Below are 17,297 nucleotides of genomic sequence, written 5' to 3' on the forward strand. Positions count from 1 at the left end.
TGTCTTTATATTTAAATTACAATATATACTAGATATTTCAAATCACGTTCATTTTCCATCCTAATAATCCTTTTCCATTCCATGTTTAAGGAGTTATAGTTAAATCCATTATGATATATGATTCTTTTGAAAAGTCAATGTTAGTCACATTTGCTTACTATGTGAGTAAACGTAAGATCTTCACATTTACCTGTTTATTCTATTGATTTTTTATGTATTCATAAAGATTTTATAATCTATTGTGATTGCTGTGATCTATTATCCCAAATCTAATCAAAAAATCATTAATTTTAAAACCTCCCTTATCTGCAGGTGAATCTTTGATTACATCCTCTAAATAAGCAAAGGGTTTAATTAGGTCATTTTCATTTTACTTGGAATATTCATTCCTCTAATTTTATGAACTACTTGATTGTTGTTATTATTGTTATTGTTATTGCTACTACTGCTATTATTGTATTTATTTTGACTGTTATTGTTGTTCCTTCCATTTTTAGGTGTATGCTTCTATTTCATTATTGAGATTAGGATCATTTTACAATTCCTAATGATATGATATCATTGCTAAAACATTATAAAATGGTATACTTTGTTCAAGAAGCTTCATCAAATCTTTGTAGTCATTGTTTTTTTCATTGAATTCTCTTCTTAAATTTTTGTATGTAGATAGTTCACCAAAATCTAGATCCTATCTGGGAAATCCTTCTTCGTCTATTAATGATTTATTGTATCCCTTATCATAATAAACTTATAGTTGTTAATTGAGTTGTTCAATATGATCTTCAAGATCCTTTCGCTATTATTATAATTAAACCAACTTCTATTTTAGCATTAAAAATGTAATTATAAATTGTATTAAAATATAATAAATACTAAGAGAACCCTAATGTGCTCATATTTCAAAAAATATATTATACATGAAATTAGACAGTTTCTAATAAATTGCAATGCTGTAGTTATTTTGTATTTAGATAATGTATTTTACTATATATACATATAAAAATTTATCATTTAGGTTTTTCATTTGCCATATTTACACGAACGTTTCTTCCTCTGAATTTAGTTCCATTTTATTTTATAGCCACTGATACCATTTCTTTAGTTCTACACACTCCAAAAGCAGATCCTTTTGATTAACCATCCTAGCCTCTTAATAATCTGAGATTGAATAACTCAACTCCTCTATTTTTGAATTCATTTTTAATTTCATCTTCTGTAATCTTAAAATCTAACCCTCCTATAAATATTTCTTATTCCTTTTTAACTGTTTGTGAGACTTAAACTGTTGGTTATTAATGATAGTTTTGATGTGATTAAAATTATTCTTCAATTATATCTGGAAGACTAGTGGCTTATTCAATTTCAATTCCTCTGCAATATCCATTTTGTGATATCTCCTAGTATTGATTTTCAAATTCTTCCTTGACATCTTCACTAATATCAAATGCAACACCGTTCTCATTTCTTATTTTTTTCATACCCTTAATACTATTGCAAATCTATTCTGAAAAGTTATTCTTTAAGAACTTCCAAATATAACCACAAGCTTAGAATGGAGTTGATGATCTTAACACGTATGTTATATATCCCTCAAAAGATCCTAACATAGATCTATTCTATAGTTTGTCTTTATATCCACTCACACATGCTAAGGCTCTAGCCAAGGCTTCTACTGGATCACATCTAGAAATGATCTCTTAAGCCACAGGTTAAAACATATCAACAATCTCTTTACTAACTACTTATAAACTAGTTTATAAATCTCTTGAGCTTGCCTTGATAATATCTTAATGTTGAGGAGCAGAAATTTTTATGAATTTTATTTTAGCTACTCTCTCCACTCTTTCAATCAAACCCATATCCTTCTTTGAATAGAAAGTGATACATACTCCATCCTTTCCAGCTCTACCTGTTCTTCCTGATCTGTGGATATATGATTCAATATCTTTAGGAGGATTGCATTAAATAATTAAATCTACTTATGGGAAATCCAATCCTCTAGCTGCAACATTGGTTGCAACTAAACATTTGAATTTTCCATTTTTAAATCCTTCAAATGTCACTGTTCTTTATTATTAAGGAATGTCTCCATGTAATGGTTATGTTTCAGCTGGTAATTTTGAATGCAAAATAATTTCATTGCATTCTCTTTTAGTCTCACAAAAGATAATAGTTCTTGCATGTCTTCCACCATAAACTGAAACTACATCACCTATTGCACCGCTTAATTGATTTCTTGCACATTAGAGGGCATAATGTTTGACAGTTGTTGAAGTTTAAGTCTAAATATTTAGATTAATAGAGTTACCTCATGTCTCTTAATTAAATTAATATGTTTGGTATTGGCTTCCATATATTTGTGTGATAGTTCCTTTACCCAATCAGGTATAGTAGCACTAAATAATAGCATTTAAATTTTTCTTTCATTGAAATATGACATGATCTTTTCAATATTTTCTTAAAATCCAAAATTCAACATTTGATCTGCCTCATCCAAAACAACCACTTGAATTTCATCTAATTTTAGAACCTTTCTTTCCAAAAGATCCTATATTCTTCCAGGTGTTCCAACTACTATTTCACATCCTTATCTCACTTAATCAATTTAGTTTCTTAGATCTGTACCACCATATATACTATAAATTCTGTATTCATTTTCTTTATGTAAAATAGTATTAAATTCAGTAGTTACTTGGATTGCCAATTCTCTTGTTGGTAATAATACTAATACATAAGGATTTTTATTTTATTTTAATCCTAATCCTCTTATTCTTTCAAGAATTGGGAGGCAATATGCAAGAGTTTTACCTGAACCTGTTCTATCCTACCCTATAATATCATCTCCATTGTAAATTGTTTCAAAACATTACTATTGAATTGGGAATAAATTTGAGATGCCTCTACCCTTTTTTGTTAATTTTAAATTCTTACTTCTAAAACTTTTCTTGTTTGCTTGTTTTTTATATATGCTTTCAAGTTGCTCTCATCGATTCCTTTGACCTTTTTAACAATCTCTGGTTCAATTAATTCAGAACTTTTTCTTCTTGTTAACATTAATTGTTAATCACAATTTATAATTTAATAAATGATAATTTTTATAATTTCTTTAACTAACCAAGAATTCATGATTTGCTTCTACTTCTAAATTTTAATTTGAATTTCTACTTATAAAAAATGTAAATTTTTTTCAGCTCAAATAAATAAATAGAATTTTTAGAATTCATCCTTAAGATTTAAGATGATTTCATCTAATTCATAACAAGAAAATTAGCATTTTAATAAACTCTAGAAAATGGAGTTAGTAAAGATATTCAACTTTGATTGGAATTTTTATATTTGGAAGAAAAGGAAAAAGGCAAAAAAAATTGAATATAAATATGTTTGAATAACCAAAAAAGTAATGAAATAATTATGAATTAGCAAACTAAGATTTGGAATCGCTGAAATTAATTCTTTTTCAAAACAATTTCTGAATTAAACGAATAAAAAGAATATTTTATATCTTTTGGATTAGTATATAAATGATAAAATTAAATTATCGGTAATTAATCCTTGAATCGCTTTTAGAGTGTATTAGAGATAGAGGATAAAACTGAGAAATAATTGGATTAAAAATACTTATCAAATTAATAAATTGATTAGCAAATAACTATTATTTTTATATTAAAAATGAGTTCAAAGAATATATATAATTCATCTAGATTATTAGAGAATGGAAAATAGCATCCACTTAAATAGTTAATTTATTCTATAAGTTTTGGATATTTAGTTTATAAATATGACTACATTGGTATTTAATATGAATTAAATAATTTAATTATACTTTTATGACGAACAATATTGAATTTAATAGGTTACATTTAAATACATGAATTTTTAATTATGACACACTATTCAGTTTATTTGATATTTTTTCAAATTTTTCATTAATTAAATAATTCAAATCAGTTATTTGCATAGTTTAAAATGAAGTAAATAAAAAATAAAATTTATTATTACCTCCAGCACATCCTTTGTTTATGATGAAATTAGGTAAATGATTCAATAAATAAATCTAATTACAAGTATGGAATACCGACTTTGATAATTCTGTCTTTTATTCATTTAAAGTATATATATGGAAGATATTCGTTGTCTAAATGAAGTATTATAAAAAATAAATAAAAATTCAGTATTATTCTGATTGAATGAAAGTTTAAAAACAAATAATTTTCAAGATGAATTGAGTATGAAAAATATACATAGTAAATATTGATCTAATCTTATAAATGTGTAATAATTGATTAATTAAATTGGGTAATAAATGAGTTGTATATAAATATATATATATAAAATTCGAAAATGATATGAGAGGCTATATAAGTATTTATTAAAAGCTATAAAATGATTATTAATAAAAAAAATATTTAGAAAAATGATTTAAGATTCTCTCTTTGCTGAATCCTTTTGGAATCCAGTTTATGATAAATGGCAATTGAATTTAGATGATGAAGAAGTAAGCATTCCATCTTAATTTAAAGGAATAAACTTTTGAGCTATACTGCGAAAACAACCTGGAGAGATTTAAAGTGGTCTCAGGTCAATTATATGCCAATAGTTAATATATAAATTTATTGGAAACTTATGTTATTTTAGATGAGAGAGGAGTCACTCTTTAAAATAAATTTGGTTAAATAAATGTCAACGGGCCAAAGTTACAGTAGTTTTACAAGGTCGTTGACTAACATTGCATGCATTTGGATATTTAATTGTATTATGAAATAGAAAAAGTGTTGTTTGACTTAGAGAAATTTTAGGTATTACTTGTTGTTATTTAATAGGTGTTGTAAGTAAGAGATAAATAGAGTGGTATGATAAAATCGATAAAAAAGTATGCAAAAATGGAAGGAAAGGAATATTTAAAATAGATAATAAGGAACTAAAAACATGAATATCTATATGAAGATGAACATTATCTCTATATAGTAATTTCGTATTTGAATGGAAAGCCAATTATAGAGTTATCGTTCGAATAATCGTTTTTTGGTTTATTAAAAATGTTGTACAAATACCATAATGAGGGGTTGGTTCTAAATCACTTTTAAGTAAAATTCGTTTTAATTTTGTAATAGGTTTCTAACATAATTTTGTTGGATGATAATTGCAATATGGAGGTCTTAGACAATGGTAAGATTGAAAAAATGACAAACGAATATTCTAAAGAAATATTCTAAGATGTTCAATTAATCAAGTCTTACTTAATTTCAAAGTATTCTGTTAATTAAAAATTCTAGATTTCCTAAAGAAAAGGATACAGTACAGAATGTGATTAACTCCAATGTGCAATCTGTTCAAGAACTCTTATTTAATGAAATTTTCATTAATTATTTTGGCGAAAGTGAATTCTATAGACTACTCAATTCACAACCATATTAAAGACTAAACCATCAGTCACAAAATTCCAATTTAAATCTGTTAGAAACGTTTAATACAATCAGATCAAGCATTATGGACTCATCGGATGAATTAGAAGATGTTCAATTAAATAGACAATTTAATTTTTCTTCCTAGTAATTTGATGATTCACCAATGCTCTCTCCCAGTTAGAAACCAAAACATTAGTCGAGATTATCAAGTAGACAAGTAGTTTTGGAGACACTTCTTTAAGAAAACATAATAACATAATAATAATTTTAATAGTTCTACAGAGAGGAGGACTTTCAAAATGAATAGGAAATCAATGAGTTTAGTGAAATGCTGACAAAAGAAATCGAAAACTCCTCTCTAACTACTCCAATATAGAGTGATGTAATTCAATTTATAATATCATAGTCTAACACGACTTGTCCAAATACAGTTATTATTCATAGTAAGAAAAATGCAGCAAATCGCATTTGCGATATTCTACATGAAGCTTAATAGGAATTAATCTAGGCAGCCAAAAAACCATATAATGTGAATAAAGTGCAGAATGTAAGGAAAAATCTATTTAATTTGCATTGATATCTGAATCACCCTTATTCATAATTTTTGTTATTATTTTTTATATCTATACTTCACACTTACATTCCACTTAATTTTAATTATATGTTCTACTCAAACACAACATTGTTAAGTAATTAATTTCTTATACAATTCCTTTTAGCCGTTTTGTATTCTTAGGAATTTATATCATTAAATAATTATAATTCTTGATAACAAATTTCTGTCATTGAATTTATTTATTATTGTCTGTATTATTATAAGTAGTTATTGAAGTTATTGACATCCTTATTGCATTCAATCAATAAAGCACTTTTTATTTTTTCATCATTCTTATATAGATCCTCTACTTAGGCTTAGCATTTCTGCTATTTTATTTATAGGGATTCAATTTATGTTTGATATTTTTAAATAGCTCTGTCAACTATAATTTTAAATTCTGCAGCCATAAATTAAATTATTTAATGTAAAGTGCTCTTGTATATATAACTTTGCCAGGAGAAAAAATTCCTCTCAAGAGTTTAGTTTCTGGCAATACCATTAAAACAAATAAGCAAGATGTCAACATTACTAAATCTCTGGAAATAGAAACAAAACATGCAGGTTGGTTTTGGTTAGATTAATAAAAAATTGCAATTTGTCATAATCCAATATACTATACACCTGAAATTGAAGACTATGTGATAGTCTAAGTCACTGGAAAGAATAGCGAGTATTATTTTTGTGATCTCGGTAATGGGTTAGTATATAATCTAAATTAAATGGATTTTGAGGGAGCAACAAAGAAGAATAAACCAAACATTTAAGTTGGATAACTTTTATACGCTAGAGTCATTGAATTGAATCATTACCTAAAGGGTAAATTGTCATGTATAAATCCTTAGAGTAAGAAAGAATGGGTAATAATTTTATCTTAATATTTAGACAACAGGAGAAAATCTATTTAGAGAATTAACCGGAGGAGTCATTGTTGATTTGCCTTTGAATTTTGTTTAAAGTCTATTAAGTTCTTAAACAAAGCCAGAATTATTTAAGGAGATAAGCAAACACTCGAGTTTCGAAGTCTGTGTGGGTAAAAATGGTAGAGTTTGGATTAAAGGTGTCGATGCAGTTCTAATAATTAATTTATTGAAACGCTGTGCTCCATTGCCATTGGAATAACAATTAAATTTGATTCATAAATTTGCATCCCAGTTTTAGTAATGAAATCGAACATACATCATTTAATTTAATTCATTTTCTTTCTACATAAATATTTACTGGGTTCCTAATGAAATTTACTGAAGCATCCATCCAAACATAAACTCCATTTTTTACCCGTAAAGTAAAAACAACCTCCGCAGTAGTACTTAGATTTATGCTATTAACAGACTTTGCATCTATATATTTAACATAATTAAATACATATTGCAATTTTTTTTAATATCAGGAAAATGTTAATAGTCATATATTTTGAATATCACAAATTCCATTTTCATAATATGAACTCTTTATTTGAAGGTATTTTTGTTTTCTATTATATTATAGTTTATATTATAAGATACTTAATGATTTGATTTTCTGTAATAATTATGAATACAAATCACAGATTTACTTATCTGTGAATTGATTGTTATTTTTAATGATCTAATTATATAATAATCGAGCAGCTTATAATTTTTCAATTGATGTGTCAATCCAAATCAATTGGAAGATATCGTTGAATTATTTAATCAGCTCTTCGTTGATAGTATCACATTTTTTGTAATTGAGATTGCAGGTTTTAATTTTTAAATATAGATTTTCATCAATACCATAACCAAAAAATTGATCCAATCTTAACCCATTAATAAATTCTAATGCATTATTCGCATAGACAACCTTGGTTATAAAATCACCTCTAGTTGCATAATAATAATTATCTCTTATATAAACATATTATTATTCTTTTTAATTTTCATTATTCTCTTGGATGAACTCATTACTCTTTTTATTGTACTTAATATCATCGAACAAAGAATATTGTTGATCCAAAGTTGAGTTGTTCGATCTATATTCAAGAAATTATTTATCGTAGCAGTTCATAATATATTATTATTTTTAATACTATTCTTCAGTTTAAAATCTTAAATGTTTGAGATACTTTGCATTTTACTGCTTAGATCGAATCTATTATCATTGTCATCCTCTTCGTCTATATTACCGCTTGACTCTTCCAAATTGAATTTGAATTCAGCATTACCACCTAGCGCATCTTAATTTAAGACAGAGTTCTTTGAACTGATCTGAGCATATATAATACTATTTTAATGAGAATCAGGATCATTAAAATCTGTCTAAGTTTTAAAAGGATTTAGGTTGCTATTATTAATGACACATAGATAGGAGCCTCTGCTATTTTTGCTTCTTAATTTTTAGTTCTTTCTTGTTGTTGTGTATTGTTTACTTTGTCTACTATGTTTACTTGCAATACTAAAAACATCCGCTTGGCTCTCTTCACACACTAGAATTGAGCCCTAAGAAATCAACCTTTATTTCTCCTTGAATGCAGATACAATTTGACTCAATTCGATGGATTTCTTTTGATTAAGATTCTTTTCCATTTTCATTATCTATGTAAATATGAACTAAAATTTACTCGATGTCTGGCCTTCAAATTCTTCATTTTTGTTTCAATATGAAGATCCAGTTATTCAGTCAAAGCTGAATATAAGCTCATAAGATCTTAGGTCACTTCATCAAATAATTATTGAGATTATTCAACATAATCCATGACCTTCTAGTTATTTTCTAACAGTTATTCTAATCTTCTTTCCATAAATTTCAATTCCTTCAGATTTAATTGTGTTTATTCTCGTTTATTGATCAATTCTGTATCATTCTCCATAACAAATTGATCCTTCAATTTCTAGATTTCTATATTTTCTTCATGCTCTTTCAATGTTTAAGTCAAGTTCATTCCCATAACTGCGACAGGTCTATTTAGTTTTTATATTCTATACAATGAAATAGACGTAATTCCAAAAAAGGCTGCTATGCAAGCCATCATTTTACCTGGTATACTCAAGGGCAACTTATCACCGTATCCAACTGTTGTCATTGTTGCAATACACCACCAAATTGCCTCAGATATAGAATGAATTTTCTATTCATCTTCAACGATTTAGCGTTCATCATATTCCAAATAATACACAACTATGGAGAAAAATAAAACCATAAAGAAAAACATCGTAATCAATATTATTATGTCTTTAGCTGAATGCTTCACTGTATCTACCTTTTTAAGTGACTCATATATTTACAATCATTAACATGTCCTTCATAAATCTCGAAAGTTTAAATAGCCGAAATACTCTCATGAATCTGATAATTCTAATTACTCTTAATCCAGACAAACTTGCCCCTTCAAAAATGAGATTAAATAAGAAAGGCATTATTGCAAGTAAATCTATTAAATTCAATGGAGATAAAATAAATCCCATTAATTTTTAATCAAAAGCCGTTGAACTAAACATTCTCAATATGTATTCTAAGCCAAAGAATATGAAGAGATAATATTCTAGATAAAATGAAATTTCATCATACTGAGAATTACTATCTATTTTAAATCAATAATCATACTGTTGTCCATTAGAGAATCTACAATTATTGCAATGCAAGATAACAATATACTTGTTAGTAAAAGGAATTGCAAGCAATAAGCTACTAAGGAAGAGTTAGGGTCTTCTAACAATATGTAAATGTATTATTGCATCCCTTTACATATTACTTTCATTTTCCCATAAAAGCTTTAATTTTGAAGTTTTTTCCTTAAAGAAAAGTCTTCTGTTCTAAATTTCTAGATTCTGCTCTTCGAAATCATTTTTTATTGAGATTCATTTGCTTTTTGTGTTTCACTTTAATCTAAGATTTATTATGCTTTCTATATAGGAGAAATGAGCTAACTCTATTTTGAATCTTATTCCATTCAATTCTCAAAATTAATAATTATTAATAATAATATAACTATCCTGAAAAGTATTTAATATAAATTAAAAGTTAGCATCTCATTTATGATATTAATTCATACTGATTTGTTAATCAGATAGTTCATTTGGTCTGTAAAATATATTTACTTGAATTTTATTAATCAAACCGATAAATTGAGTAAATCTGTATTTCTGATTTAAACTTGTTGAATTTTGAGGGTAGATCCGATCTTCCATTTCGAGAACTCATCATATGTATCAAGATTGCCCATTGATTCCCTTTAAAGTTAAGTTATCAAACTTATCCTCTTTGTTTTTATAAAAAACTTTACAAATTTAATTAATTATATTTAAATTTAATTACCATACATTATCTTTTAATTTGAGATAGGACTCCAAGGTCTGCTTTACAAAGGTATAAAAAATAACACAAAATAAATGTACCCTATCAGCTTAGTTTCTATTTTGATCTTAATTTATAAGCACCTATTTATTTTCTTATTAATCTCAAAATTATTATTTCACTATTTTTAGATTCAAATTTCATATTATCATTTTTTGCTTTGATTATTAAGTCATCTTGGAATTTTGAAAGTTCAAATAATGGCCATCATTAGATATTATATTAATGGTTTAGTTAAATTATTGAAACTTATTAGGTAAACTTATTTTCTTTTCAATTCAAGTATACATATATGATTACAACCCTTTGAATATTAATTGTAATTTTATGTTAATTTATAAACTTCATCAATATGATCTGCCCCATAAAACATATCTCTTGGCTTATTGGCCACAATGGAAACATTTCTCTCCCTCCTTAATTTCATCTTGCTTCAATGGCATACATAATGTTTTGGCACTTCCAGTAAGTTGAATTTATCCACCAATTTCTGAATCCTTCTCTTTTGATTCAATTCCTGACTATTTTTTCACCTACTATTCGCATTCTTCTCTTTAACACCTAAATGCATGAATTAATAGAATACCATTTAGTTAATATTGTATTTCTTTGATTTAATTGAGTCATAAATTCTTTCCAATCATCAGCCTATTTGATTCTTTAATTTAGTTCATTTCGTGCTTTTTCTAGCATAGCATAGTGAATATTATCAAGTATCTAATTTAATTAATTGAGTTCTTCTATTTTAATTTAATATTTCTTATTGTCAAATCTTTACACAACTCTAACTTCATTATTTTTGAATTCTCCTGGTCCAATCTCTAATCGAATTGGAACTCCCTTCTATTCCCATTTATTAAATTTCCAGCCTGGAGAATAGTTATCTCTATTATCAAAATGTACTCTTAACTTTTATTTGATTAATCTAAGATTTATTCAATTATAAATACATCTATCTAATTTATTCGCATCTCTCATTCAATTGTTTCTCATCAAGATCTTTATGAATGATGGGTATGATAATAATTTAATATTTTGCAATCCTTGGGGGTAATACCAATCCATTATCATCACCATGGAACATTATCATGGCACCAATAGATCTCGTTGTGAATCCCCAACTTGTTTACCAAGCAAATGCTTTCTATCTCTTATCATCTTCAAAATTAATCTCAAACATCTTGCTGAAATTTTATCCTAAATGATGAGATGTAGCTCCTTATAATCCTCTTCCATTCTATGGGATTATAGTTTCAACAGTAGTAGTGAAATCACCTCCTGCAAACTTCTCCGATTCTGTTTTAATCTATTTATATTAGGATATCTAATACTCCTTTAATCACTGGAACTGCTAATAATTCACCATAAACTTATTCATAGAAGTCCAGTATTGTATACACTTATTTGACAGCTTCCTCTCTAGTAGAGTGAGCTGTATGTCCTTCCTACCATAAGAATTCTCTAGTTCTGATGAATGGAGTTGGGAATTTGAATTCCCATCTCACAATATTTGTCCATTAATTTACCTTCAATGGTAAATCTCTATGACTTTGAACCCATTTAGCAAATGCTGGATACATAATAGTTTCAGATGTTGGTCTAATGGCTAAGGGTTCATTTAAATCACTCTATCCATACTTAGTCACCCAGGCTACTTCTGCCTTGAATCCCTCTACATGATCCTTCTCCGTATTTAAGTGTTTTGCAGAAAGGAACATTGGGAAGTAAGTATTTTCAACATCTTCTGTTCTAATAAGATCGTCTAAAAGTCTTTATATTTATTCCCATATGAAATATGCCCATGGTCTTAAAATATAGCAGCCACTAACATCATAATATTCTATCAATTCTGCTTTTCTGATGACCTATTGATACCACTCTGAGAAATCAGACTTTTTCACTGTAATAGCCAAAGTTTATAGATTTTATTGATCTTTTTCTTATTCTAACTCTTATTTTGCTGCTGAGTCAGTCAATTGTATGACTTTACATTGTCTATTAATTGCTTTCAAGAATTTATTCTGTAGATCATCTAAAGAGATTTCGATGGTGGTTGTATTTTCTATTGGATGCAATGCTAATCTCTAGAATTTAGTCAGTTCCTCATCAATAATAATATTTTTGACCTAAGATTAATTTATTATAGGAATACTAGATTATTAGTATCATTTGCAACGGCAAAAGGATTTACATTTCCTTTACTTGACTTTAAAGCATCTGCTATCTATTCCTCTTTACTTAATCTAATGTTTCCTGATGATAATCCAAGGGTTTTCCAAAATAATTTGCCAACTTAAGTTGTGTGATTTGCCAAGATTAAATAATAATTTGACTATTAATTGATTAGTTGTTATTTTTACTTTCTTATCAACATATAATAGATTCTTAACATAGGCAGTACCATCTGCCACCTGAATTTTGACTACATCATCCATAGTCGGAACTGGATCATGATGATGTGCAATATAATTAATTCCCAATTTATTTAATTATTCTAAGCAGACTTATTTGTTTGGTAAAAGGAGATTGTCCATCAATATTTAATAAATAATTTTTATGCTGTCCACATTATTATTTCCAAGATTTATACTATTTAAAGCATCAGGTTTTATAAGTAATTCATATATTAAGAAATTCTTTCATATTAAAATTTATAAAAATGTATATATATTGTTCCACATTGTTCAATTATATTAATCTTGTTGGGATTTTGAAAATTACAAAAATACTGATTCTAAAGATGATTGATTGATTGAGAAATCATGGATCAACTGTTTTTAGACAAGTTCTGTCAATGAGAAATAGGCTTTGCTGAAATCGAAAGACTAACTTGGAATCTAATAAAAATAGCTCAATATAGATTACATGGAATTATAAATTTTCTTGATCCTTTTATATGATTTCTGTGATATTTTAGAATTGTCTATTCAGAAATTGAGTAATCTCTTATCTATTCTTATACTCTCTTAATTAGATATCATAGCCATCCCCATATTTGATTCTCAACTCTTGTGGACTTCCCAAACAATAAACTTATCCCTTTACTAAAATTGCAATTTTATCACACAAATTCTCAGCTTCATCCATAGTATGAGTAGTCAACATTACACTGCTTTGTCTCAATTGAACTCCCAATTTCAAAGTTCTCCATAAGAATCTTCTGGCTATTGGATCAACTCCTGTACTTGGTTCATCAAAGAATTGAATGCATGGTCCTCCAATTAAGGCATTACTAACACACAATTTCCTTTTGTTTCCACCTGATAATCGACCACTTTCTCTATTAATATACTCCTCTAATTGCATTGTTTACAAAAAGTAGGTAACTGACTCACTTAAATCTGCTCCAGATAATCCTTTCATTCTGCCAAACAGATATAAATGCTCATTTGGTGTTAAATTCTCCCAGATGCAATCAAATTATGGACAGATACCAACATCTTAAAATACTTCATGTTTTCCTCGATGAACTTCTTAATTTTTTATTTTTACTTGTCCACCACTCTTATTAATTAAGGAGGTCAGGATATTAAAAATAGTTGATTTTCCAGATCCATTGGGACCAAGAAGTCCGAGGATCTTCTGTTTTTAAATTGAAACACTTACGTTTTGAAGTGCAACACATCCATTCTCATATACCTTTTACAATCTATACATTTTAACAGGATCATTTGATTTTAATAAATTTTATTCTTAGTCTATGACTTATTGATCAACTCTAACACTTCTTTTTACATCATTATTCTCTAAATTATTAGCTACCTACTTGAATTATCTGCCTTCCAAATAAAGTGTTAGGATGAAGAAAATGATTCCTTAATAAAACATTGCAATAGAATAATAGAGGGTTTCTGTAGTTAAAGGCGGTGGTTGATTGTTGTTAGGAGTGACATCTATCTTTATGATATTCTAAAAGGCTCTTTAGAAGGCAAAGAATGGACTTAAAAAGGAAAATATACATTCAATGGACTTTATTAAAAACTCTATTAAGGCAGGACTTCCAATTTCCTTTTACCACAACAAAGCGCATATACCCCAAAAGTTTTAAGGCATACAATAAACTATGAAAAAGTTTAAGAATGGGAAGGTCTTCATAGCTGTGGATGTTTTCTTATATATTAAAATGCCAGCAAAGTATGAAAATGAAATATAAGCAAAACCAAAGGTGACAAATGCGAATACTACATATCCCATATGATCAGTAACAAATGATAATTGCATAATGTAACTGAATATCACAAATGTGATCACAAAGAAAGAGTATAGTAAAAAGTCAAATGCATAAGTTCCTATCCAATAAGGAAGTACTCTACAACCCATTACTGTTAAAGCGTATTTTAGATTGAACTCTCTTTCTAATACTGGTAAAGTAATAAATAAAGAGGAATTAAAGCAAAATGCAAGAATTACAAATAATGAAATAAGCACCAATTTAAAATATTACTCTAAATTTTTGTCATCTTTCAGAAAATCTAAGTTGATTTCATCAATAATCAAAGTTCCAATAACTATCAAAGTGAAAGGTATAACAATTGAAATATAATTACTAAATGTTCTTGAAGTTGTGTAAAACTTTCTTAAGAAGATAGCAGTGAATTGTTATTTAAATGAATACACAGGTGGATCATTTAAACACTTTGGAATTTTAATGTCTCTTTGTTATTCAACCTCTTATTCCATAGCTATTTCACTATCATTCACACTTGCTTTACTTCCTTTGGCCTTTTTGATAAATTTCTCTTCATCCATTCCAATATTAATGAAAGCATCTTCCAAAGAATTCAATTTCAAATTAATAACGATTTCATTCTAAAATTATTTAGTAATGGCTCCAATTAATTAATCCAATTTTGGTTTACTTTTGAAAGGTATTAAAAATATTCTAGTATCAGATTAAGATTAAGGATCATTTTAAGCTTCTTAGATAATAGACAGTACCTAATCTGAACAAGCCTATAATATCTTTTAATTCTAACTAGTGATTGATAAATGATAACCCTCTCCAAAATTAGTTTTAATATAATCACATTTACCACAAGCCAGTAATTTTCCTGCTGCCATGATAGTGATTCTATCAGCTAATACTTCAGCTTCATCTAAATGATGTGTTGTTAATATCAATGTTCTATTTTATTATCTCACTTTCTATAAGATCTCCCAAATGATTCTTCTTGATTATGCATCCATACCACTTGTTGGTTCATCTAAGAAAATGACAGAGGATCCACCAATCAATGCAATAGCCAATGATAATTTTCTCTTACTTCCTCCACTTAATTCTTTAATTAATTTATCTCTGTCTTCTTCTAATTCAGTAACCTCAATGATCTCATTAATTTCTTATTGTAAGTCCAATCCCTCTAAACCTTTGACTCTACCCATGAATATTAGCATCTCTATAACCTTCAAAGAAACGTAAAGAACATCTCTCTAAGTGCAAATACCTACATTTTCTCTTATGGCATCTATATTCTCTTCCAGATCAATTCCATTAATCTCTATTGTTCCCTTTGTCTTTTAAATCATTCCAGTAAGCATACTAATTGTTGTAGTTTTACCAGCACCATTATGTCCTAATAAACATAGAATTTCCTATTCATATAATTTGATAGTTAAATTATCTACAGCTTTGAAATCCCCAAACTTCTTGGTTAAATTTTTAATTGAAACTGTGCATTTTTTCTAGATATTTAATTTCTGATGGTAGATTGCACTGCTATAATCTCCATTCTGAGTATGGGTATAATCTTCATCTAATAATGAATCATTCAATTTATTTTTCTTTGATCCCCCAAATAATCCTTATAAAAAGAACAATGGGTGTTTAGATACTCCATATTCATTTGGAAATACTTGATCCAAATAAAAGAATAATATGAAATATAAAACTGATTCAATTCCTAATTACAAAGCTGCATTCGACAAAGGATAGGCCGAACTTATTGCTTAGGAATTGAAAAACCCTCTCTTTAATGCCCCCATATAAATAAAGCTTATTGAGGATTATGGAAATATGGACATACAATAGTAGAATAGGGATGAACTATTTTTATTATTTAGATTGATACCTTTAAATACTTGACAAAAACACCAAAAACGTAAGTAAAATTGACAATATTGTTACAAAGGTCGAAACTTCATTTGCTAATTTTGGACTTGAAAACACAGTTGACATTGCCAATGAAAAATTGAGTACTGTACTACTGTACAAGAAGTAGGTTAAGAATATTTTATATGACTCTATGTTGAATCCATAATTTCCATCATTGATTATCAATGTCAATAGCCACCAAAAGAAAATTAAAAATATTGTACTCTAATCAATATTTCTAATCATTTTACCATCAATGTTTTTATATAACCATACAGGATCCATCCAATTAAGTAAGATCTTTATTTCATTCCCATAATTTTCTACGACTCTTTAAATCTCTCACTCTTCTCTTCAACAAGGTTTATTAGCAGTGACCTAGGAGGTGTACTTACTGCTATTGATAAAAATAGAGGAGCGAAAAATCCTAAAAATTCTAATTGATCTTTTAAAGAGACGATTATTGCTGTTACTACGGGCAAAGTTAAATCAGATATGTATTCTTTGTTTCTGAAGGATTAAGTGAAATTTTTCACCAAAAGTGCTCTGATCTGAAGAATAATGCTTGGCATGAAACAAACCTTTTTAATAATAATATAAATGTCAGAATTCTTAAAATTCTTGTTTATATACGTAATTCAATCGATGTAATCAAATTTTTTATATCAATTCTATATAGATTTCATTTTCCTTATATTGCCTTCAATATTCATTTATTTTATTATCGCAATCTCACATAAAGTCTTCGTTTCGTCTTTTATGATTGTTATTCATTAAATACTTGATCCTTATGATTAAATTATATTTCTGTTGTTCTTGCAGTAAAGCTAATACAATTTGACTCACAAGTTTGGTTCAAATACTAGTTGAATTGTCCTTTGTTATGATCTATTTT

The 17,297-nt window shown here is 27.5% G+C and overlaps 7 protein-coding genes across 7 annotated transcripts; 2 read left to right on the plus strand and 5 right to left on the minus strand. All coding sequences in view use genetic code 6, as the record gives it.

Annotated features, from left to right (window-relative positions):
- Positions 1-37: 37 nt before the first annotated feature.
- On the minus strand, positions 38-832 carry PTMB.399c (26S proteasome regulatory subunit). The annotated part of the gene is made up of 2 exons (XM_001347187.1): positions 38-564; positions 589-832. The coding sequence occupies 2 exons, from the start codon at positions 830-832 to the stop codon at positions 38-40; spliced, it is 771 nt and encodes a 256-aa protein (XP_001347223.1).
- Positions 833-1,007: 175 nt separating this feature from the next.
- Positions 1,008-3,054, minus strand: PTMB.400c (Nucleolar RNA helicase II). Its single annotated transcript, XM_001347188.1, has 3 exons — positions 1,008-2,282; positions 2,309-2,905; positions 2,932-3,054. 3 exons carry the CDS (start codon positions 3,052-3,054, stop codon positions 1,008-1,010), a joined length of 1,995 nt encoding a protein of 664 aa, XP_001347224.1.
- A 1,360-nt stretch (positions 3,055-4,414) lies between these two features.
- PTMB.401 (hypothetical protein) lies at positions 4,415-5,982 on the plus strand. The annotated part of the gene is made up of 4 exons (XM_001347189.1): positions 4,415-4,495; positions 4,521-5,248; positions 5,274-5,787; positions 5,812-5,982. 4 exons carry the CDS (start codon positions 4,415-4,417, stop codon positions 5,980-5,982), a joined length of 1,494 nt encoding a protein of 497 aa, XP_001347225.1.
- Positions 5,983-6,425: 443 nt separating this feature from the next.
- On the plus strand, positions 6,426-7,167 carry PTMB.402 (Exosomal 3'-5' exoribonuclease complex subunit). The annotated part of the gene is made up of 2 exons (XM_001347190.1): positions 6,426-6,860; positions 6,886-7,167. The coding sequence occupies 2 exons, from the start codon at positions 6,426-6,428 to the stop codon at positions 7,165-7,167; spliced, it is 717 nt and encodes a 238-aa protein (XP_001347226.1).
- An 854-nt stretch (positions 7,168-8,021) lies between these two features.
- PTMB.403c (K+ channel) lies at positions 8,022-9,907 on the minus strand. The annotated part of the gene is made up of 5 exons (XM_001347191.1): positions 8,022-8,552; positions 8,579-8,918; positions 8,943-9,217; positions 9,243-9,538; positions 9,562-9,907. The coding sequence occupies 5 exons, from the start codon at positions 9,905-9,907 to the stop codon at positions 8,022-8,024; spliced, it is 1,788 nt and encodes a 595-aa protein (XP_001347227.1).
- A 751-nt stretch (positions 9,908-10,658) lies between these two features.
- On the minus strand, positions 10,659-12,746 carry PTMB.404c (Prolyl-tRNA synthetase). The annotated part of the gene is made up of 6 exons (XM_001347192.1): positions 10,659-10,872; positions 10,898-11,236; positions 11,262-11,617; positions 11,643-12,437; positions 12,464-12,643; positions 12,672-12,746. The coding sequence occupies 6 exons, from the start codon at positions 12,744-12,746 to the stop codon at positions 10,659-10,661; spliced, it is 1,959 nt and encodes a 652-aa protein (XP_001347228.1).
- A 249-nt stretch (positions 12,747-12,995) lies between these two features.
- Positions 12,996-16,974, minus strand: PTMB.405c (ATP-binding cassette transporter). The annotated part of the gene is made up of 4 exons (XM_001347193.1): positions 12,996-13,148; positions 13,177-16,354; positions 16,380-16,627; positions 16,654-16,974. 4 exons carry the CDS (start codon positions 16,972-16,974, stop codon positions 12,996-12,998), a joined length of 3,900 nt encoding a protein of 1,299 aa, XP_001347229.1.
- Between the last annotated feature and the right edge of the window lie 323 nt (positions 16,975-17,297).

This window comes from Paramecium tetraurelia, assembly GCF_000141845.1.
Source record: "Paramecium tetraurelia macronuclear, complete genome".
In the NCBI taxonomy this organism is placed as follows: Eukaryota; Ciliophora; class Oligohymenophorea; order Peniculida; family Parameciidae; genus Paramecium; species Paramecium tetraurelia.